This window comes from Periplaneta americana, chromosome 16, assembly GCF_040183065.1.
Source record: "Periplaneta americana isolate PAMFEO1 chromosome 16, P.americana_PAMFEO1_priV1, whole genome shotgun sequence".
In the NCBI taxonomy this organism is placed as follows: domain Eukaryota; kingdom Metazoa; phylum Arthropoda; class Insecta; order Blattodea; family Blattidae; genus Periplaneta; species Periplaneta americana.
In genome coordinates this window covers 38,589,606-38,613,856 of record NC_091132.1, presented here as the reverse complement: position 1 = coordinate 38,613,856, position 24,251 = coordinate 38,589,606, and the positions used below count along the sequence as shown (strand labels likewise).

Genomic DNA, 24,251 nt, shown 5'->3' with positions numbered 1-24,251 from the left:
ATTGCATCAAGTTTTAACATTTCTTTGCAAAACGAAAAGTTGCATTCGTTGGGATCAAATTTCTGCAAATTTAAAGGACAAAACTAAAATTATTTCAATAATTTATCATCATAATACACTGTTCTCTTATTTCGACTGAATATGTCGGAAATTAATTCAATAGTTTCCCCAAAATACGCTATGAAATGTTTCATATAAATTTCCCCCCCCCCACGTAAAGTAAGTAAAAATGAGCAAAGTTGTATTAAACCAATTTGTTTGAAATATCTTAAAGAATGACCCCTTAAAATTAATGACAATATTATAAATAGGAAATCTGAAACAAAGGAATGTTTCACACATTTTATCCATCTTGTGTGAAGCAATTTATTGGAATTTCGAGTGCAAATGCCTTTTTTTAAATATTCATTACTTATTCTAAACAAAGTTGACTATTTTCTAAATCTTTATGCGGTTATCATCTTCGGATCTGTCAGAAAATTGTCTAAAAATCCGACACATTAATAAAAAAAATTTTTGACTCGTAATCTGAATACCGGTATTACATAAACTGTGATTATCTTCAATATTTCATCTCTCCTTAATTCTGTGGTCCGTCCCAGGAATGTGTAACCTAGAAAGACGAAACAAGACCTCTGCGCAAGAGGTATGTGGGAGGGCTAATAACTGCTTTGTGGGTAGGCATTGATTGAACGAAGCTAGAAATCGCTTGCAGGGAGGGGGATGATTTCTATCTGAACTCTACTCTATCTCTTATCACGAGCATCTTACTCCTTAGCGGCCTCGAGCTGATGCTGCCCGCAATACACTCCGGCACAGACTCCGCCCTCATATGCACGAAGTTACTCTACAGATACCAGGGACGGACCATAGTAGGCCTATTTATCTCATGTAGGTATATTTCTTAAATCTGTGTAGAATTTGATGATTTCAAGCTAAATTCGGAAATATTTATTTTACCCGTAACAATAGGTTGACATAAAGTGTAAAAATTCGTGAGTATCGCCTTCCTCACTAAATTTTCACCTTGGTTTCGCAGACATATCGCAAACCTTCTGCAGAGGACGGATAGCTCATTTGGTGAAGCAAGTAACTACGGGCTGGAATGTCTTGGGTTCAAAATGGATAGAGGAGGGATTTTACTCCTCTGCAAATTTTCAGCCACCTATCAAACTGAGTACCAAGTCTTTCCTAAAGTAGAAAACGGTCGGAGAGTAATGCCGACAACACCACCTCATTCTAGTGTTTAGATCAGGCCTGCACAAGGTTTGTGCTCTCTGAGGCGGCTCACAGCTCATGAGCGGAATGCAGATATTAGCTGCGCTCTGTATAAGGGTCGACTGGAAGAAGGGGTGATCTCGTACAAAATATACACAAAAGGAAGTACTCTTACGAGTGTTTATGAAATGAATTTCCGTTCAGTGTTTACAAAACTATCTTGGACTATCATTAATTAATAAAGAAATATTTATTTTACAGAAATAATAGAAATTCTATAGTTACTTAAATGTACAATATCATTTTGTTATATTTTTATTTATCAGTACATCAAAACGAGGTTTTATGCTGTTGGCAACTGAAAGGAACAGTAGCCTACTGATCGTAATGAAACATCAGTTACAGATGTTCGATGTCTGCCTTTATTAAAGTTGATTATAGAAAACAGTTGCTCACAAATATAAATGTTGAGAAAAACATAGCAATCATTTTCACAGCCAGCCTGTGTAGTCATGGATATTATTGCTAATGTTTAGTCTTGTAAAACTCAACCAGGCTAGTAGTATTGTTCAAACGATCTTTAGCGCTTAGGTCACATTGAAGATCAATAAGTTCGAGCTGTAATTCGTTAATGTTAAATGTTACGTTCCATACTGTACTGTAGCAGTAGGTAAGCAACGTGAAACAGTTACTGAGAATAGGCCTACACACTGCACTCCACTAGATAACTGAGTGGTCGTTTCCCCTCCTCTACCTATTGCAAGTCTTTGTCATTCTGACGTATCTTCCTTTCCGTTTCGTCGAGCGGTAAACATGGCTGTCCCGCTCCGAAGGAGCGCGCGCGCTCGTTGAGCACTGTTTGTGCAGGTATGACTGACTTAGATAATGAAAACAGGAAGCTCTACCTCCATGTCCATTATGCGACTTCATGACGTCTTTAAGCCTTTCCTCAGACGTGGAAAATCGATTCTGTAACTATTCGATAACTGGTGCAACTCTGATGATAACTGTGTCCTAAACTAAATGTTCTTAGTCTAGAATCCTCACTGCAAAACTAAACGTTTAGCATTACAGTTAAAATAACAGAGTAACATTTGCAAGGAGCGAATAAACCTGTAGATGATATATTACTTCATCCTTGGATGTAAATTAAGCGAATTCGAAGAAAAGCAACGTAAAAAGAGACGTAATTTCTATGAAAGTAAAGCTCACCCCAGTCACAGAACATATTGAGTGTCCTCTACTCCGATTTATACAAACCATTAACTTTTGTTCAGGCGTAACAAATTTTTTGAACTCTATTCCTGTACAGACCGTTAAAAATTAACGGTACTTAAGTTTAGGCTCGGTGGTAGTTCTATTTATTCCAGGCGAGGTACGTGAGCATAGACAGAGCACATTAAATCCCTCAGCTGGGACACATAGCTGGACTTAACAAATTGTCTCTTTCTTTATTATGAAATGAAAATGTGCTCACTGTACTAAAAATCGCGTAGGATGAAAATTATGTGAAGTAGCTTTGGACGAAACTAGAATCGCTCTCAAAACGAACATTACGCTTCACTACTTAATTTTCAGTAAATGTACCGATGAATTTTTATCTTTCTATGGCAGCTGACGTCATAAATAACCTACTTCTGAGAAGGAAGACAGAATTGGAACATAATGCTTCCAAGTTATATAAAATAGTTTATTTTGATTCTGAATGGATAAAAGATTCAATATTGAAAACACTTCCTATTCAGTTCCTTTTATTTTTTAAGCATTATAATGAAAGAGATGTATATTTAAGGGAACAATGACGTATATGGCAGAGAGACGAATATTCATTATACATCTATTTTTTTTTATTCTATTCCAGGAATTTTCAGTTTTCTTTATATCAACGGAAGAATAGAGATTAAATCTGCCTTAAAGACTTCGCCTGGAACTGCTTATTAGGTGTATTTTTTGTGCATAAATGTATTCATTTTAATGATAAGGCAAAATGCACTCAGTTTCAGGACATTTTCTAACTTGTACTTCATTTCAAAATAGTGAAGTACATTTAAATTATTTATTTTAAGACAAATACTCACAGAGAGATACATTTGCGAATAGTTTTACCTTAATGCTAATACAATTCTGACAATGCTGCTTACACCAAAAAGTTGATATTGAGGATAGGGCGAAGTCACATGTAAAATTATTAGACATTTATATTGACTCTAGACTGACACGGTATCGCTAATCTCATATATAGAGCGCTCGGAGTTTAGATAATACAATTGGGTATATAGGTGTATTCTTAGCAGACATCTCTCCTCTCTGTAATATAACTAAGATAACTCTAAAATAAGTTACATATTTTCTAACGTATGTAAAAATAACAACATAACTAAATCTGTTTCATTTATTGCGTTATTGAAACTGCAACATAAACTAATGTCTATATTTATGAGCATACAAAGCGTTTAAGGGAACCAGGTAGCGATTAGAGGTCAAAAATCCGATTTTTAATTTTGTGTTTTAAAATAAAGTACAAAACTGTTCTTTAAAACAATATAAATATTATGGGGGTATTTCTGCATATAACTTAAGCCTTTTAAATGATCTCTTTAAATTAGGCGGTGCATGTAGTTCATACATTCTTCTTTTTTAAAATGCAGTTTTCCATAAGTTGACATTTTTCAAACTTAAGTGCATTTTTCTCTGAATCAATTTACATGAAACTTTTACAGTGTTTTCTGCAGCCTGTGTTCTACATATTATACCTACGGGTTTAAGATTATCACACACATAACACGAGAAAAAATGTATATAGATTGAACAAAATTGTAAAAAATGTTAAACAAAGATCAGTATTTTTTTCTGTTTCACTAGAGATGAAATATTTAACTAAATTTTGCTTTAGAATTTACAATATACATTACTAGATAATTTAAAAAAGTACAAGGCATATGAAGAAGATTGTAGCAAGTAATGTGCACCTGAAGAATCAGGTACACTTAGCAACGTGGGGAAACAGGTTATCAGTTAGGACCTTTCTTTTGCACTTGGATACGAAAATAATTAGTTGTCTTTTATACCACTGAATTCAAAATGATTGATTGTATAAGCCTGGAAATTTTTATTCCATTCTGACCACTAGAAGCCTAGAAATACTGAACTAAACTTCTGTACTGAAATTTTTTAATCGCACAAACACCACTACCCAGCTCCCTTAAATTTGAAGCAGTGCTTAAATATTTATTTCTGTTATTTTATACACGTTACAAAATAGGTAATTAATTTTAATTATATTATTGTGAAAAGAGGGGCATGTTCGCCTATATTTTCTAAAATCCGAACTCTCTATAGATGATGTTTGTTGGAAATCTAGCTTTCAGGTAAGTTATTCAAGATGTTTGTTGTAGATTATCATGATTTATTCAGTTTTAAACACTTTTAAATCTCTGGTACATAAATATTATCTTAAAAATGCTCATTTTGACGTTTTTAATTCTGTAATAACTTATGGTGTAACAATTTGGGGCAATGGTACTGGAATTTCTAAGATATTAAAATTACAAAAAAGTGTTACATGACGTATATTAACAAATTCACTATATGACGCCCATTGTAAACCTTTTGTTTATAAGGGAAGGTACTTTAACTTAAAAGAAACGATTTCTTTATTTTATAAAAATTTTCACAACAGACGTCATGATGAGAAAAATCTTTTAATATCAACATCTCACATCTAATATTCTGAGTGACTATGGATATACCGAACACACATGTAATTAGTGCACAATGTACCGTACATGACGGGATTAGGTGAAACTTAACTGACGCGGATCGGAAATATTCACGACATGCTGACAACCACAACTATTTGCAATTAGTGTGCAGTTTGAGGAAAATAGTTGAACTAGAACTTGGTTAGGTTGCTTTGGATCCCACAATTTGGGAACTGTTACAACACTTTTACTTAATGTGTGGTTTCATCGTCTTGCATGAGAATAATCATGTATTCATTATTGGGAGATATGCGACAACATGTCTTGAAACGTAAATGACGAAATTCGTCAGTTATTCTACACTGATGTCTGCGTTTCATTATATTAATAACAGTATATTACGATACAAGGCTGGGAAGTCTTTTTACAAAATTAAGGAAAAGTTCGAAAGAACTTGCAGAGCGAATATTTCAATTTCCGAATTGTGTAATACAATTCACAAACGCGTTAAAAAGTAGGCAAGAATGGTTCTCCCATGAGTATTTTTGAACAAAGATGGAACAATTATGAGACTAATTATAAAAAGGTAAAACTCTGACGAAAGTGTATTATTCTTCATTTTAAACCAAACTTCAAAAAAAATTCTGGTGGTGAAATTTTCAAAGTTGGAATGTTTCCTCAAAATAATGCACCCGCTCACAAGTTCTTGATTATACTGCAGAAATCTGAAGTTAGATTTCAATTGATTAACTTTCTCGATATACACTAGATTCAGCCCCATCGCACTGTCATCCATTTGCAAAACAAGTTGAAAGGAAAGAAGTTTTCATCAAACGAAACAGTAGTAAGTTGGCTTGTAATGTTGCACACCGATTACAAATGTTGACTTCAGCATGGCACATTGGCCGGGGACGTGAGCTAGTACAAGGACATTGGTTTTGCGATGGATTCAGGAATAACAAAGAGGCATAGAAAAACCTGGACAGCTCTAAAAGTAAATATAAGCTATATATTATTACAAAGATATATTTTTACGTATCTTCCGTTATATGCAGAAGAATTATTATAGCTTAATAATATTCACTCACATTCACTTCCAAACGCTCACCAAATTCGGCTGCATATGCGCCTGGGAACCTTTAACCTTCGGCATTATTATTCAGCTGATACACTGTTTACGCATGCTAGAGTACTGACTGGCGAACGGAGTATTCCGCAGGTACACTGTTTACGCATGCTAGAGTACTGACTGGCGAACGGAGTATTCAGCAGGTACACTGTTTACGCATGCTAGAGTACTGACTGGCGAACGGAGTATTCAGCAGGTATACTGTTTACCTATGCTAGAGTACTGACTGGGGAACGGAGTATTCAGCAGATACACTGTTTACGCATGCTAGAGTACTGACTGGCGAACGGAGTATTCCGCATGCTAGAGTACTGACTGGCGAACGGAGTATTCAGCAGGTACACTGTTTACGCATGCTACAGTACTGACTAGAGAACGGAGTATTCAGCAGGTACACTATTTACGCATGCTAGAGTACTGACTGGTGAACGGAGTATTCAGCAGGTACATTGTTTACGAATGCTAGAGTACTGACTGGCGAACGGAGTATTCAGCAGGCACACTGTTTACGCATGCTAGAGTACTGACTGGTGAACGGAGTATTCAGCAGGTACATTGTTTACGAATGCTAGAGTACTGACTGGCGAACGGAGTATTCAGCAGGCACACTGTTTACGCATGCTAGAGTACTGACTGGTGAACGGAGTATTCAGCAGGTACACTGTTTACCTATGCTAGAGTACTGACTGGGGAACGGAGTATTCAGCAGGTACACTGTTTACGCATGCTAGAGTACTGACTGGTGAACGGAGCATTCAGCAGGTACACTGTTTACGCATGCTACAGTACTGACTGGCGAACGGAGTATTCAGCAGGTACACTGTTTACGCATTCCAGAGTACTGGCTGGTGAACGGAGTATTCAGCAGGTACACTGTTTACGCATGCTAGAGTACTGACTGGCGAACGGAGTATTCAGCAGGTACATTGTTTACGCATGCTAGTACTGACTGGTGAACGGAATATTCAGCAAGTACACTGTTTACGCATGCTACAGTACTGACTGGTGAACGGAGTATTCAGCAAGTGCACTGTTTACGCATGCTAGTGTACTGAGTGGTGAACGGAGTATTCAGCAGGTACACTGTTTACGCATGCTAGTGTACTGACTGGTGAACGGAGTATTCAGCAGGTACACTGTTTACGCATGCTAGTGTACTGACTGGTGAACGGATAGTAAATTTAAAACCACCGTAACGGACCCTAACGTTCCCCAACATTTCAAATCTAGTAATAAGTATTGTGAGAGAGCGGTTTTCAAATAGAGACAAACATTTTTTTTTAGGCTTCTAGTTCTTTTCTAACTGTATGAAGTTAGAAGTTGAATATGTTGAGTAAATAAACATTTTTATTTTTTCCCCCATCTTGGGCTAAGAACTTATCAATACCGCCCCTTACAGTAATAGAAAAAAGAAACTGAAAAATCTCTCGAAATGCATTGGCACTCGCATCACGGTTTAAGAACCTGCCGTCCCTGCGGCTTATAGCATACAAGCTCGCGTACTTGCCTCAGACATTTCGCTGCACAAAATGCTTGCACGCCCGTTCCAAAGTCAATTTGAGGTTAAGAGCTCGCGAACGCCGAGAAAATTCAATTAACTTTAATGGTGGGATCAGCCATTCTTGAGAGCGGCAAGAAGTATTGGAGCCCAGGCTAATATAAAAAGAGGGGAGGGCCGCCTCATTGTTTGAATAATGGAATGAGTTTTACTGTCAGATGAATTATAGGTTAGTGACGCCAAAAAAAAGTATGTTCGTTGAATTAAGCTTCAAGCATGAATTTAATCATAATGATTATGTATACACAAATTAAAATGTAACGTGATTTGACATCTGCTTTCTCCACAAGTCACTTGTTAAAACATTTTAAAGAGAAGACAAACAACTGTTATCGACTTTATGACACTCGCTTCTTGGTCAAGAATTTGCAGAGCTTATGCAAAAGCATAAGGTTTTAATTGCATGTTGAAAATTTGAAGAAAGACATTCATTAGCACTACCAATTTACACAACTTATGCATAAATGTAGAAATGTATGATAACGTGATGAAAATGTACGAAAGGCACATAAGATTTAATAAATCTCTCTGCAATTCCTTTAATTATCTGAAAAGAAGATACAGTAAGTGAAAGGCGCTATGTGCCAGTCTTCATGAGACTCATGTAAGGAATGATATTCTAGCAGGGGAATGTTACAGCCATAAACGATCTCTTGTTTTCTTAAGATGATTTTAAAGCGCTCCTGTACCATCTATATAAGGCTTGTTTATAGTGTCTTATAACCAGTGTTGTCAGGTGGTGGGAAATTTCCCGAGAAAACTCATATTTCTAGAGGGAAAAGCGAATACCTACTATTATTTCACAAATTTTTCAAAAGTATTGATAACAAAATATGAAAACATTTATCTAACGTACATCTGTCACTTCACTAAGCTGTAGCAGATTCAATGTACTGTAATGGAATGTGATTTTGTAGTTGTACGGAATTTCATAATACAAATTATAAATATTACAGTGCGTTCGTAGCTGTCATTATATGAATGACAGATCCATATACATAGCGGAATATAATAATATTTTATGCCGAAATGTAGTAGCAGTCCTTTAATGCATGTCATTAAAGTACACCTACTCATTAAAGGTCAGGTCTTTCAGCCAATGACGACTCAGGTTACAACTGTTCAGCCAATGACAGGTCAGCTTTCTACCGTTATAAAACCGCAAGTATCGATTATTCTCGGATGTGCAATAGAAAGAGAATTAGCGAAAAGTCACGGAGGCTGGAAATCCAATACTGTCGCAGAAGGTTATGTTCTGTTACTATAATAATTAGCGTTAATTGTAAATAATATTCAAATAAATTCAATTTGTCATCTCGTTTTTCAATGTCGAATTCAATAATCAAGGTTATAATATTATAATATTATCAAGTTTAACGGGACTACGTCAAGGTCAATGACATTATCGGAAAAAATCAATACTTTCGCGTCTGCGCACATCTCACAATTCACGACCTAGAACAAGGTCACTTCCGATCTTGTCAGTTACAAATAAAATGTATACATCTGAATACCGGTAATTTCAAGTTAGAAATATGGTCGAGCATAAAAAGTCGTATGAAACTCGCCTATAATGGTAATTAAGAAGCTCGTATGAAAATTATGAAACTCGCTTGCGCTCGTTTCATAAATATCCATACTCGATTCTTAATTACTATCATTATAGGCTCGTTGCATAATGTACTATTATGTGACTATAATAAGCCTCATCATAAAAATGGATTTAAGGAAGGTGTGATATGATGGAAGACTGGATTAATATTGCTCAGGATCGGGACCAATGACGGGCTTATGTGAGGGCGGTAATGAACCTCCGAGTTGCTTAAAAGCCATTTGTAAGTATATTAAGACTCATAGAGGTCCACGAAACTTGGCAATTTCTTCACGTTACTTATTGAAATCTGTAAAAGGTAATATTTCTTTAGATGTGAAACTTTACAACAAATTGCCTGAAGAATTTACATTTTTAGCAATATCAATAATTTTAGACGATCTGTAAAGAATATTTTAAAATACAATAATTTTTATATTATTTATGATTTTTTAAGACTGTAACAGAAAGAAATCTAATATATTGTTAAATATTTAATCGTGAATAAAATTTATTATTATTACTATTATTATTATTATTATTATTATTATTATTATTATTATTATTACTGATCACTAAGTATGTGTTCCTATAATTCTTTTGTATGTGCATGCATATTGATATTTTTTAATCTTCTCCCTAGAAGGATAAAATTATTAGGTTTTATCTTAATTTTAATCTTCTTAATCTTCAGATAAGGGTAACTATTTATTAGTCATTCATTTAATAATAATAATAATAATAATAATAATAATAATAATAATAATAATAATAATGTAGAAAAACTGATTCAATATTATGTGCCAACGAAATGTTAAACGCCAGGAACTGACAAGTCTTAAATCATAGCCAGGAAGAGAAAGATGAGATAAATAAATGTAAGGAAGTCAGCTACCTAATGGGGTTTGAAATATGTCGTGCTCTGAAGCCTTTTAATACAACAGAATTTCTCAAAAGAGTAATGATTAAAATAGCTTAAATAACTTGTCCATAAAAAGTTTTTAATTTTGAAAAACTACAAATTTCTCGACCAAGTATCGAGAGAAGAATTTAGAAAATTCCTGATTATAGTCAAGAGAAAGGTTGAAAAAAACAAGCGAGAAAAATCGTGTATTATTCACAGGCTCTTGATAACGGCAGTGACATTACTGACACAGCAAAGCTTGAGATTTTTATCCGCTGGATTGATCAAGATGTTAGTACAGGAACCACCACTGGTTGTAGTTTTCATGCCAACTATCTTTCCTCCGTCTCCTTACTTCATAGGCTGTCACACGTAATCACTGCAGCTCGAGTTTTGGTCACCGCTGACCTATAAAATTATTGTATATTTACTGAAAGACATAATGTGGTTAATTGTAATACTTTTTTCATAAAATAGTAGCCTACTATTTTTTACATTAAAAGGACGATAACGATCATTCTGACCGGTAAACGCTTTTAAAACTTCACAAATTGCACAGTGGTGCAGCTATTGTTGTTGTGATATCGAAATATGCAATAATGAGTTTCTTAAAGTTTTCCACGTTTTATTTTATACATACATAAATAAATAAACCCACTGTCGAAATGAGTAGGTGTAAACTATGTTTCAGAACTAAATAAATAAATAAAAATAAATCCAATGTTGAAATGAGTAAACTAAGTTACTGCAGTTACATTAAAATATTTTTTCTTCATCGATTAATAACACTGTAGAAAGACTTTCTGAAATCTACAAACGCTGTTACATTGCTAAGGGAAAATACATGCGTCTCCAACGACCTTAAACATGAATTCTTATTATTTTGTCGTTGCATTAGGTAAATGCTGATACTGAATATTACTAACTTCATGCATTAGGCAGCTTTTGCGGTGGAACTTTACTTTTAAACGCCTTTTTATTTGGAAATATGGTAAAATTTGATAGTAAAGTATGTCCCAGAATACCTGATTTGGTATAGCCTACGTATAATTCAAATTCAACAAAAATTACATTAAGCAGATTTTGAATCGGACACCCTCAATTCTTTAACATGGTCTCTAACCAAATTGAGAAATTTATCGTACAAATTTAACAAGTTTTAAAATACATTCGTCGTAGTTTTCTACCACTTGTGTTTTTGATCATGCCTACCATGTCTGAACGATGAATGGTACTCTTTAACTTCTTTAATGACTGACAATACATCTCTGTAGCCTATAGATTGTGATACCTTGAACCATGAAATCCACCAGCGATACTCCTATTCTACTCCAAAAGACAGTGGCTGTGAGTTTGTTACGAGAGAAAGTTGTCGCCACTTGCTCTGATTATTTGTGATTAAGGTCCCAATCCATTGATTGATCTTTTTGTCTTTACGAAATCATTGTGGACTTCATTTGTTTTAAAGGTTTTTGCTGGGAAAAACCTTAACTACTGACCGTACCTCAGAACTGGCAGAATTTTCAGTCGCAGCACAGAAATCTGAAAGTTCGCTATGTAGTAATAAAGGTGATACGACCTTCACTCGATCGCAGCTGGATGCGTACTGAGTCACACTACATTCCTGTCGTTACGGATAAAACCTAGATCGGACGTTACTTCCGGGTAGTCTTCATATTTAAGTTCGTATCGTCATTTGATATAACATAGAAATATTAAGCTCTAAATAAAGAATTGTATATAAATATGAGGAAAGGTCATACCAGTCATTCACTGGAGCACAAGACAGTTCTGAGGAATCTGTAGAATTACTTTTAACAGACCTGTCGTAATAGTAGTCCCTGAAACAAAACAAAGAAGGAATTTAGTGAAATACATCTTTCAAAAATTGAAACATTTAACACAATATTTAACAATACATAACGTTAAAACATACTAATCAATTGAAAATGTATAATGTCCTACTCCAATTGAGGTAGCCCTATTTTTCAATATGTACGTTAGTTTTATGGTAAGTTTCAAATACATTATAAAAATATAAAATAAATGTCAACTCAAAATAAAGCACACCAAAATAGAACAACGCTTAAATTAATTACATAGTTTAAACAGACGGATTGTAGGAAAGCGAAATAAATATAAACACAAAGTAATAAATGGCACAGCAGCTAACACAAAATGTTTCAAATGACTCACAGTTTAAAAAAATGAATCCAAAAAAAACGAGATACGCAAACTTAAAATAATTTGTAATAACATAAATATTATGCAATTTCAAAATGATTATTAAAAAGATTTAATTCTAATTAAATTAAGAATGTTATTACAATACATAAAATATAATTGGAATCGAAAATAAGACTTATAACGTAACAAAAAAACAGTTACTTATTTATAGGCCTACAGTTGTAAACATTTAAAGAAAAAGAACAAGCTATGAATGTAAGCATAAACAACGCAGCTAATTATATAGTTATAATAACTGAATGTAAAAACACAAGTAAGTTTATACTCAAATTAATATATGATGAAAAATTATTTTAAATAATTTGAAGTAAAAAAGTACTACAGATGTCATAAAGCAAGCATAAACACAAAATAACAATTATAATGAAATAAGAATAATGTAAACTGGGGACAAAAACTTGCAAGGTAATAAAACAAAAACTTTTATTTAATTACTCTTTTGTAAAACCTTAATGCTAAAAGCACAGTATGAAAGTATGCTTAATAGAATTTTTGTAGCTAATTACACAGTTATATTAAACATAACGCAATAAGAACGTATAAATTACACATTTGTACAAATTTAATGTAAGAAAACAGAATACAATATATAGGATGTCAAAATAACACATAGTTACTGTAGATTGTTGTAATAACTTGATGTGAGAAGTGTAAGGATTAATTTTAGTAGCCTTTTCTCCCAAATGTTTTATTATTTCTTTGTATGTACTAAGTTGCATGTATATTGACTTTTTGTGTATATTTTAAACACTCTTAGAAATAAGCAAGTCTCTTTTTGGGAATATGTACAGTATGTGAACTCGAGGAAAAAATATTGCAGATTTGGTAACATTTAAACTTCATATACACAAAAAGTTACAGTCCTAATTTGACATCATATTTTCTGCGTGATAATATGTTATTTATGATATTTTTAAGGTGTGTGATATAACCTTCAGATACATAACTTTGTCTTTACTTACTACTACTACGTGTTATGTGAAAAATTACCTTAAATTTACATGGGTGTACATACTTAAAAGAAGAAAATACATATCTTAGAGTTGAAATCCTGTGTAGATATTCAGAAATAAAGTATGTTAAAACTAGATTAACTTGATATTTATGTAGGATTTCTAAATGATAAACTTTTTTAATTGGTTGACTTTTATAATAAAGTGAAAAAAAAATAATAGAACTAACTACAGAAACACTATTTTAATAGTTGATTTTAATGATTACTTTATTAAGAACTACCAGTGAAAGAGCCAAAATGTTTGCACAATTTGCTTTTGAGAAGCGTGTATTCACATTAACTATGCAAATTTTAAAACATTTTTTTTCACACCCTAATGTGAGTAAGGACAAATCTACGCACCATATAGATAATGGCACCTTGAAATATTCCTAAATGATCCATTATAAAGTCACGAAATTTAAATCAGGGTGTCAGAAGCAAAGAGTACAAGTGACATTTCTAAGAACAAGAGTTAAGTACATTTAGGGCAAGCTAAAATATTTATAATTTTAGTGGCAAAGGGATATATTTTAACCACATCACACATTAAAATTGAAATAAACAATTCCACGCAATTTACAAAATCTGAAGTACATTGAACCACATTTTCTCACAACTTAAGTGCAATTTGCTTCTGACCCCCTGGAATGAAATATATGCCTGCCCCTTCCAAAATAGAATTTTCTCTACACAAGGAGAACGAAGCGGCTCAGAGACCCGCCCTTATGACTGTAGCATCCCTGCATGTTCACTAATAATCATCACGAAAATCCAGCAAATCCGTCGCACTTTCTTCTAGATTTATTTTTTCGGTACCTAAAATATTTCGGTCTCTAATTCCGGAAATAATGGCCATACCGAGGAGCGGGATGCGGTCCTGTATTCCCCCTTGACTTACTTCTTACACGATAGCATCAAGTTGGGAATCGCGAACACAAGCTGATTTTCGAGACATTCCGCCGACATTCTTGCCGCCATAACTCCGCAGTACGTGAAGTGAGAAAAAAGCCGATGAGTGCGTTGAATACAGCTCCTCGAACTCTATCTTTGGTGCAAAGGACAACTCTCTAGCCCCGTGCGTTTGGACGGGAGAGGCCGGCAAAATTTCAAAAATGGGTCATTTTGCTCTTCCAAAACAGAATTTTCTCTACACAAGAATAACGGAGCGGCTCAGAGGCCTGCCCTTTTAACTATAGCATCCCCGCATGTTCACTAATATTCACCACGAAAATCCAGCAAATCCGTCGCACTTTTTTCTAGATTTAGTTTTTCGGTACAAAAGATTTGAAGAAGAAAAAATTTATGCGAGAATGGTCTTTCACTGTTTGACTGCTTGAACAGAAGCAGAAACGCCTGAACATTGCAAACTTGCTTAAACAAAAATCCAACGTTGAAGGTCAAGTACTTTTCTTTTGAGCCGGAGTTTAAATCATAGTCAAACGAGTTTTTGTCACGTAAAGATTCGGTCTTTCATCTTCAATCGCCACAGTACCCGAGACACGAGTAGGCTCCATTTCTAGCTCTCGTATCTAAACACAACGTATGCTATGGACGAAACGAAGACACGTCCTTCCTTAAACCTTCAACTGCAACTGACGTAATTTATGTTGATATTGCGTCATCCACTTCAGAGCTCTACCAAATTGCGCATTATTTATAAAATGAACATCATACAAATAAAAGTAATATTGTCCAGCGTCTTCATCGAACTTTTACTAATAATCATAGTTACAAACACATTCTGTCCTTTATAAATATTGAGTTTTCAGAAACCAAATATTTTGTTCTCTCTTATCTAGGTTACTTTATTCATGTATTTTGTTTAATTTTTTGTAATGTTAATTGTATGTATGTAGTATAATATTAATTCCATAATATCATGCATTCAATTATTGGATAAATAATTATTCACATGATGTATCACTAAACCTGCTATACCTCCGGGTGAAATAGTGTTGTTTTAATTTGCATATTCAATAAAAAATTAACTCATTATAAGGTAATTGAAATTTAATGAGGTATACTAGTCATGTATTAAGAAATGGTCTTGAAATTTAAACACGTATTTTATATTTGAACGGAAATATATCACACTGCACCTCTTGGACAATGCAGATATTTCTCTACTTGCAGAGAATTATTGGGGGACTAATATAGTTCCCAGCGGAAGACGCGAGAAATTAGGTTTGTTCTCCACTGAAATTTAAGTTTGAAGTTGAAATGTGCCTTCCTTCAAGTATATACTGGGAGATCACATAATTATCGTCACCAAATATGTGTTTAAGCACAGCGGCACGATTCAGTATTGTGTAACAGGCAAGGTGCTTTACTGCGTCGGTAAATATACTGGGGGTGTAGCGGGGGGAGTAATATCAAGTTGCTTGTTTGCAGTACAAGTTGCAAGTTCTCTGTTATATTAACATGGAGTAAAGTACACAGGGAATCTCGCTTCCACTATATAGGAAGAGAATTGTATACAGAATCCTTCAGTCATATGATTGTGTTTGTTCTATTTCTTTGATCTAATCGGACATGATGCGTACTATGCAGTTTCGTATTCAATCACTTTTCTCTCTTTATGTAGATAATGTCATTTTTATCATTTCAAAATTACTTGTCGTCTGTTAAAAGTTAAATAATCGTTTGGAGTATTACTTCCGGTATGTAATTATTCTTTACAAAACGATACCTACATTCAAGTGGCACTGCTTCTGTATAATGTATTTTCTTAAACGATGTTCTTGTGAAAGGACTATTAAATGGTCACCGGAGTCAAATCTATTGTCGTTGAAAATCATATATTGGAGTAGACTTAAAGACTCAGGCCTTGAATGTGTGTATAATAATCTATTTCTATGTGATATAATAATAATAATAATAATAATAATAATAATAATAATAATAATAAAATTATTATTGCTATTATTATTATTATTATTATTATTATTATTATTATTATTATTTATTTATTTATTTAATCTGACAGAGCTAAGGCCAGTAGGCCTTCTCTTCCGCCCAGCCAGACTATAATTCTAATAGAATACAATTGGTTACATAGCTTTTACATTAATATCTAGACCATAAAACAACATGAAAGTAAATAGTTAAAGTTGGATAAGTAATGTTAGTGTGACAATAATAAACATTGGTAAGAAATAGTGATAATAATGATAATAATAATAGTCATAATAATAATAATAATAATAATGAGATGATTTAAATATTTATTCTGATATAGGCTATATAACCATTAAACATTAAGAAACCTGGAAGAGCTATTATTGTTAACAAGAATTGTTAGAAAAATATTTCGTTAGTCTATTCTTAAATTGGTTTGATGTCTGACAGTCCCTGACATTACTCGGTAGGGAATTCCAAAGTCGAGGAACAGTCACAGTGAAAGAAGATGAATATGAGGATGTTCGGTGGGAGGGAATGGATAATATTGAGAAGTGTTGTGATCGTGTGTCTAGGTTATGATGGGTGGATAAATTTTGAAAACGAGACGCAAGATAGACAGGAGTGGAGAAATGCAATATGTGAAAGAGAAGGGAAAGACAGTGGATTTTCCTACGATCTTCTGGACGGAGCCAGGACAACATTTCGAGGGATGGTGTTACGTGATCAGCCCGGCGAATATTGCAGACTAAACGGACGCACATATTATGAACACGTTGGAGTCTCTGCGCCGAAGTAACGCTATATAGGTAGTGTTAATGAACAACACGGAAACATTTTCACTGAGTATATCGAGGAATCATAGACAAGCAGTTTGAATAGGGAACCTATGGCCTATACAGTCATATATAATATGATGATGATGATGATGATGATTGATTATGATGTAAATCAATGAGTGGATTATTCTTCACAGCTATATTACACAAAATAATAAATTATCCTATGTAAGCAAGTTGAAGGATTCAATATATGAAGGAAAAATATAGTATCAGTGTCATTAAAATAACACAAACTTTCTTTTTATGGTTCCAACATGCTTCGCAAAATTCATTTGTCTATCATGTTTACAACGATATTCTTCTTTATAGTATATTGCATTATTTTCTTGGACTCTCATTCACAACATATACTGCAGAGAAATAAAGAGATGTGCTGTGATCATGAATGGATAAAATCCTGATTTTTAGGAAAAGCAATTTAAACCAGTTATGTTTGACAATACTGACAGTACAAAATGTGTCACGGAATAGTAATTGTTTTGTAACATTATACTTAAGGAGTTCTCATTAAAATCTCAGATCAAATAACTCAAAAAGAAACAGGTTATGTAGCCAATACGGCCGGACGGGAAAGTGAGTGGGAGGGATTAACTGGTTTTGGCCTCTCACGTGTCACGTTGTTTGAACAGTGCAAGCAGCTACACGTGTATAGTCTTCTAAGAATAAAACGCAAATAATAGGCCTAATTATTCTATTCCACATCGGGTGTTATTTAAGATTCTATGTTCCTACAGGATCCGCTGGTGCTGTCAGGAGATTATTTCAATAGAAATTCCCAACTGAACGAGTTCCAAGTCGCGATACGATTCATAAATTAGTTAATAAATTTCGGGAAACGGGAAGTGTTCAAAATAAGAAGGTGACGTACAGTGCTCACAGAAGAAACTCTTGATGACATTGGACAACGCCTGGTAAATTCCCCTAAGAAATCTCCTAAGCAGATGCCAGAAATGTGTTGAAAATGAAGGCAGCTAGCTCCAGCTTATCTTTGTGTGACATGGGTTAAGTACATAACTGTTAAAGTGTATTAGAATTTATTAGGCAGTCACTATCAGCGTATTTCGAATCTCACCGGACCGGTGGACAACAATGACGTCACGCTGCAGCGAAATAAGAACAAAACTGCTGGAAGGATCGATGGCTGTCATGGCGAATGTATAAGTTGTTGTCTGTGCTACGCTAGCAAAATTTTGCGAGATTTCCGTACTACCATCTCGTTCAAAGAAAAGAGAGCATAAACAATTTATTTCTTGAACCGTTATTAGGCCTAATAACTGGTCCGTTAACATGTTCGCTCATAAGCCATTAACATATTGTTTTTACATTGTGCTCATTACAAACAATACAGCAGAACTAAAGCAGAACACACCGCCATGACACAACAGTGCACGATGTCATTCGTCTGCTAATTCCCGCCCTATACAAGAACCAATCACATTCACTGATGGCGGCTGATTGAGACTGCCACCACCTCTGCAAGCTGATGGCACCGGTGCGACACCGGTGGAGCATGAGTGACTACATCGGTGAAATTCGGAACACCGTGATGCCATCAGATTGCTCAGCGCTGAGATTCGGAATACGCTCTCTAGCATAACAAGTAACCGCAGAACCACGCGAGAAGCGATCGCTTATCGGTCGGCACATTCCCTGCCGCAGCTCTGGTCAGACGATAATTGGATGACCCAATATTATAACAAACTGCTCAGAGATCTGTACATTAACGTCTTATATATAACTTTCTGACATCTCAACCGATCACTTTATATTACTGAAGAATAAACCCGTATGTTACTTCAATGAAAGCTATTAAATGTCGTTTACGTTGAGTTTGAGTTAAAACGTAGCTAGTACTGTAAAAAACAAAATCCGTGTATCAGTTCGTGAAAAATTCTTAAATATAGGCAGACGCTACGACGAAAAACTCTTTTTCAATATTACATATCCTGAAAATGTGTATTTTTAAAATAATGGTACACAGATTGTTACATCATTGCACAATACTTTCTTTTCAAACGTATTAGAGTGAAAACCAATAGTAAGTTACATAGACGACGCATTCCTAGTCGCAGAAAGTAAAATATGATCCGCAGTGATTATTGCATGCGTCTGTTGTTGCTTCTTATCCCAGTCGATCTAATTAGGTGAGCTCCATGAAATTTATTGCATCCACTTGATTGATAGCACTAGTCAACACACAGTTTCGTACAGATAAGCTTATTGCTGGTTTGTGGCAAGTTTGTGTGCTGATTACAACATATTATCAGATTTGTCCACCACGTCAGGATTTTGAGTTATTGAGATGTTAGTCCTTCTTTCACATCCATAAATGATAGGCAAAACACCTCAGAATTCAATGTGCTAGGCCTAATTTATTTATCCTTGTACTACAAGAAACCACAGATTTTAGGTCCTTAAAAATCAACTTTTAGGCACCTAAGTTAGACTCTAAAATTATCCAACTAGGCAGTAAAATATATTTTTATGCACCTAAAAACGTAATTTCAGACAGCTATAATACGATTTTGTGATTCTACCCACTCAAACTGCAGTAACTATAAGAATGAAATTAATTTGTGAGCTTTAAGCATTATGGTATACAGTGACAAAAACAGTAAACAATTACTGTGATTAGAAACTTAATTTTATTAATCAATTCATCGGCCTCAATCCTCTAACCCCCCTGATGCATTAGTGCAGATTCTTTTACAAGGAAAAAATTAGAACATAATTTTGAAGTTCTAATGCAAAAATTCCTCCGTAACTAAAACATCTTAGGCTGCAAAATGATTCTGAGAACTCAGTCTTTTATTATCAATTTGGATTTCGTCACTTGTAGGAAGCTTTCATCAAGACATACTACAGATCAGCGCTACAAAAGAAGATGGAAGTCATCAGTCATGAGCGACTCTTGCTTATTTGTACAGAGTTGGAATACGACAGCCCATAAGAGAAAGAGTGCTTAAAGGAACCTTCAACCATGACATCACCCACTAAGTGAACGTAGACAGTGATATACTACTTTTGTTTATATATCTATATGTTGCCGTCACTGAAAACGCTCCTGGTGATGTTGAAACAGGACTTACAATCAGTTCCTACAAATTAAAATGAAATGTAATATTCCACCCTTGAGTAATTTTTTGTTCCACATTTCTTAATCAGTGTAATATTCTGTCAGTTGAGAAGCAAATTCTTTTCGGAAGGTATCAAATGCTTGAAATAGCATTGTAGACAGCCATATTCTTGATTTGAATTTTTAACATTTTGGAACGGTTTTCGTACATTAATGAATACCACAGGTTTCCTAGGGTCTAGCTTTATCATAGAAAGTTTAATATTTTCTTGTTATTTAATCAGTTACATAATTGCGCAATCATTTATCCCTGCTGGAATAGATGGTAGGAAGACATTATACCTTATTTTATTTCAAGGAGTGCAGTTCGGTGTTCAAAGGAGCCACCGAACTCCTTGAAATAAAATAAGGTATATGTTGTTATTCGGTCAACTGTCCGAAGACAGGTTTGAACCTCAGAGTGATAGGTCCGAGGATTATCCATGGGTAACCAGATATTCGCTTTAACTAGGGAAACCCACAGAAAGAATTGAATTAAATCACGATATGTATGAAGATTCTACATTTACTTCGCGATTACCCTCTCTGAGTTTCTATTGACAGTCTACTGACATTCTCGAGTGCGGCATATTTCAAATGAAAGCAACCTGTTTACAGTGGTCACAGGATATCTCCGAGCCTGACAACCATTACGATAACGATTTAGATTCCTGGAAGCGGATTTGCAGGAGGAAGGAACGGATGTGACGACGTTATCTGTATGAAAAAAAAATCTTTATACTGCTGAAATTAAAAATATTCGCTCACTATCACTGTCACTGTCAGACTCAATTACTTCACTGTAATAGAGCAACATAGAGAGCGATGAGTAGTCGATGTTTTCAGTTTTAACATACACGCATAACAATCCGCACTACAGAATGCCTTCTTTGTTTGTCCTTATCTCGCCCAACTCTTTCTGTGACGTAGGGCAGATTCGCAGACATTTTCAGCCCACTATAATAATGAAACACGCATTCCACTCTCTGGTACAGGTTATATTTTATACAACAGAGTAGACCGGTTCGAACTATGTTATGCTCGTGCAATGTTAAAGATTCACAGCTGTCAGCCATCTATGACCATAGTAAGTACGAAATTCTACACTGTATTTCAAGTGATCTGTGTGTGTTTCGTGTAATTAATTTATAGATGAAATTTATTTTCAAGTCCTTATCCGTTTTGAATTAGCCTACATGTATGCAGTTTTGACGTTATAAAATTAATTTGTAAATGGTGGCTATTTGAGCAACAATTAGTTCATTTTCCGATCATGATAAGAGATGAGTTGATAATATCAGAACGTAGCAAAATCAATAAGGGGAAAAATTTAGAGAACTTAGCAAAATCAATATGGTAAAAAATTACTTAATAAGGAGAAAAATTTCAGGAAAAGTTATAATTATATCAATAGTGTAAAACTTGGAAAAAATCACTAGACAAACAATAATTGCTTAAAAGTGGAGAAATTCTCAGTAAATTTTCTCGGAAATAACCCGGAAATTTTTCATCACTAGTTAGCTGTTCAGACTAAGTAGGGTTGTAATCCACGTCTGAGCCCATCGCAGAGGCATACGTCTAGTTCGCTAACGCTGGCTTATTGTATCGTTAAGTAGAACATGGAGGGCTCTTTAGGATTACGGCTTACTTACCACTTATAAGACAGGTATAGTGAGAAATATACTTTGTACACATTCCTAAAAATACTCGCCCCTTAATAAGATCCATCTTTCACAGAAAATAAGCACTTGAGAAATAAGACGTTGCAACAATAATTTACAAGAAATAGTTTGGAGTCTTACTGCAAAGACTATACGAGTTGGAACGATATATTTTATTCCAGAGAGAAGTAAGTTTCCAGTGTAAAAAAAAAAATCGAGTGACTGTGATCGAAAGAGAAAGAAAGAGAGATGATGGGCAAAAAGATGAAAAGAATTCTCTCAACTTCTTTATTAAAATATTTGTGAAAGAATTTTAAGAACTTTCCCTCCTTGAATAAAAGGAAATCTTCATCTGAAAGATATACTCGCGCTTGAGGATATGATAGTACTTACTGTATGAAAAGCAATGACATAATTTTATTAATATTTCAAGAAATGAAAAGAAGTTTGTTGTTATACGAGATTCTTAATTGATTAATACAGTAATTCCATGTCATGGCATTTTTTTTCAATTACCTTTAAACATTTAACTAAAACAAATTAGCATAATTTAAATTTGTTGTTTACATAAAACATTCCTCAAATGTAACGATCAGAAATCGAAAAAAATAGACCAGTTTAGTTGCTGTTTGATTAATTTTATTAAGTACATTACATAATACAAGTGCCCACAGATACATCTGTGATTATAAACTGCTATAATTTTGTAACTATGCGTATTACGAAATTCGTATACGTCCCATTAGAAAGAACGACTCAACGCATTTCAGGGGATGTGTAACTGTAATTGTTGGCGGACAACAATAGAGGGCAACATAAGAAAAAAAGACGTTATTCCCGCTCTTTCGCTTGTCATTGTGGCATTGTTAGGTAGAGGAAAATTGTGTTAAATAATAATAATAATAATAATAATAATAATAATAATAATAATAATAATAATAATAATAATAATAATACTTTATTGCCAGAACAAAGATACATATTGATTTTTATTATATAAGTACTCTCTAGCACTCCCACAATGCAATGGTGTGAATGTTTTCATTTCGACTCGGTGTAAATTCTGTAGCATTTAGAGAGTTATGGCGAACCCGCAGGAACGTACAGACCCCTGACAGCTCAGCGACGCGAAAGAGGGGAAGTAATAGGAGTAGTGGAGAAAGCTCCGGAGTAGAGATAAGGGCGAGCGGTCGGTAAAGGAATGAAGTATGGCTTAATTGTACAGGAAACACACCGCTCTACCGCACGCATGACATCCGATCGCTCCGGAGGCAAGCGAGTGACTAACCCAAACACTTCTTGACGTAACTAAATGGACTCGCCTGACCCAGGCGTACATCTCCGGCGACTATCAGGACTAAATAATCGTATTGTAGTTAGCGTGTATTGTACTACCTCAGAATCGTCTTGTCAGTAGGTGCCATATGTTGGAACTTCCGTCTGAAGGCACGCTAAACTCTCACTACACTCCGTGTGCTATGGTATTTCAATACACGCCAACTACGTTTCTGTGAGTTCGCCCTAACTCTCTAAATGCTGCAGAATTCATACTGAGTTGAAATGTAAACATTCACACCATTTAACACAATTTACTTCTATCCAACGATGTCACAATTGCAAACGAAAGAGCGGGAACAGCGTCTTTTTTTGTTATGGTGCCATATACTGTTTTAGGCCAACAATTACATCCCCTGAAATGCTTTGAGAGGTTTTTTCTATGACAGCGGTATGAATTTCGTAATATGCATAGTTACAAAATTATAGCATGGAATGTTTCTCTGGACACATTGTATAATACTTTTCATACTTTCAACAATCTTTGAAGAGGTAAGCATTTTTGTTCCACTTTTACAATATTTTAAACTCTAGAAAACTTCCGTTCTACGGTTTATCTTCCGTCTTCTTTATTCATAATCGAGCGCACAGTAATAGCCGCATGTGGGCAACTGCACTGTGCACTGATGTTTCCACTCTACTTCCGCGAGCGTGGAAAGATAAGATGTATGCACTGCATATTTGAGAACAAAATTTTATTGTAATAAATTACATTATTATTAAGAAAAACACAGATAAATATGAACATATGTTGAAGGTGTCTGTCAATGAAGATCCCCTTGACTACTTAATGCAGATTTCCAAGATCAATACATCTCTTACGTTTTAATTTTCCTTAGTGTCTTGAAGGTGGCATTAGTGCGAGAATTTGATTTAGAAGATCATTAGAATGATCAATAAAAGAACGAAAATGCTTGTGGTATGTGATAAGAACTATATGGGAACTTCGGAGACTTAAGGTGTATCCCAATGCATAGGCCTACATCAGCAAGTCTTAAGCACCGGTGTTGCACTGTCTCTGTTCTCCTAATGTGTGAGTTGGCTACAGAACCTCA

The 24,251-nt window shown here is 34.6% G+C and overlaps 1 protein-coding gene across 1 annotated transcript in view; it reads right to left on the bottom strand.

The window, feature by feature from the left end:
• LOC138691892 (uncharacterized) overlaps positions 1-24,251 on the bottom strand; it is a 1,248,967-nt gene that overhangs the window by 231,218 nt on the left and 993,498 nt on the right. The window contains exon 6 of the mRNA XM_069814478.1: positions 11,925-11,942. Coding sequence (XP_069670579.1) covers positions 11,925-11,942 — 18 coding nt within the window. The remainder of the gene's footprint in view (positions 1-11,924; positions 11,943-24,251) is intronic.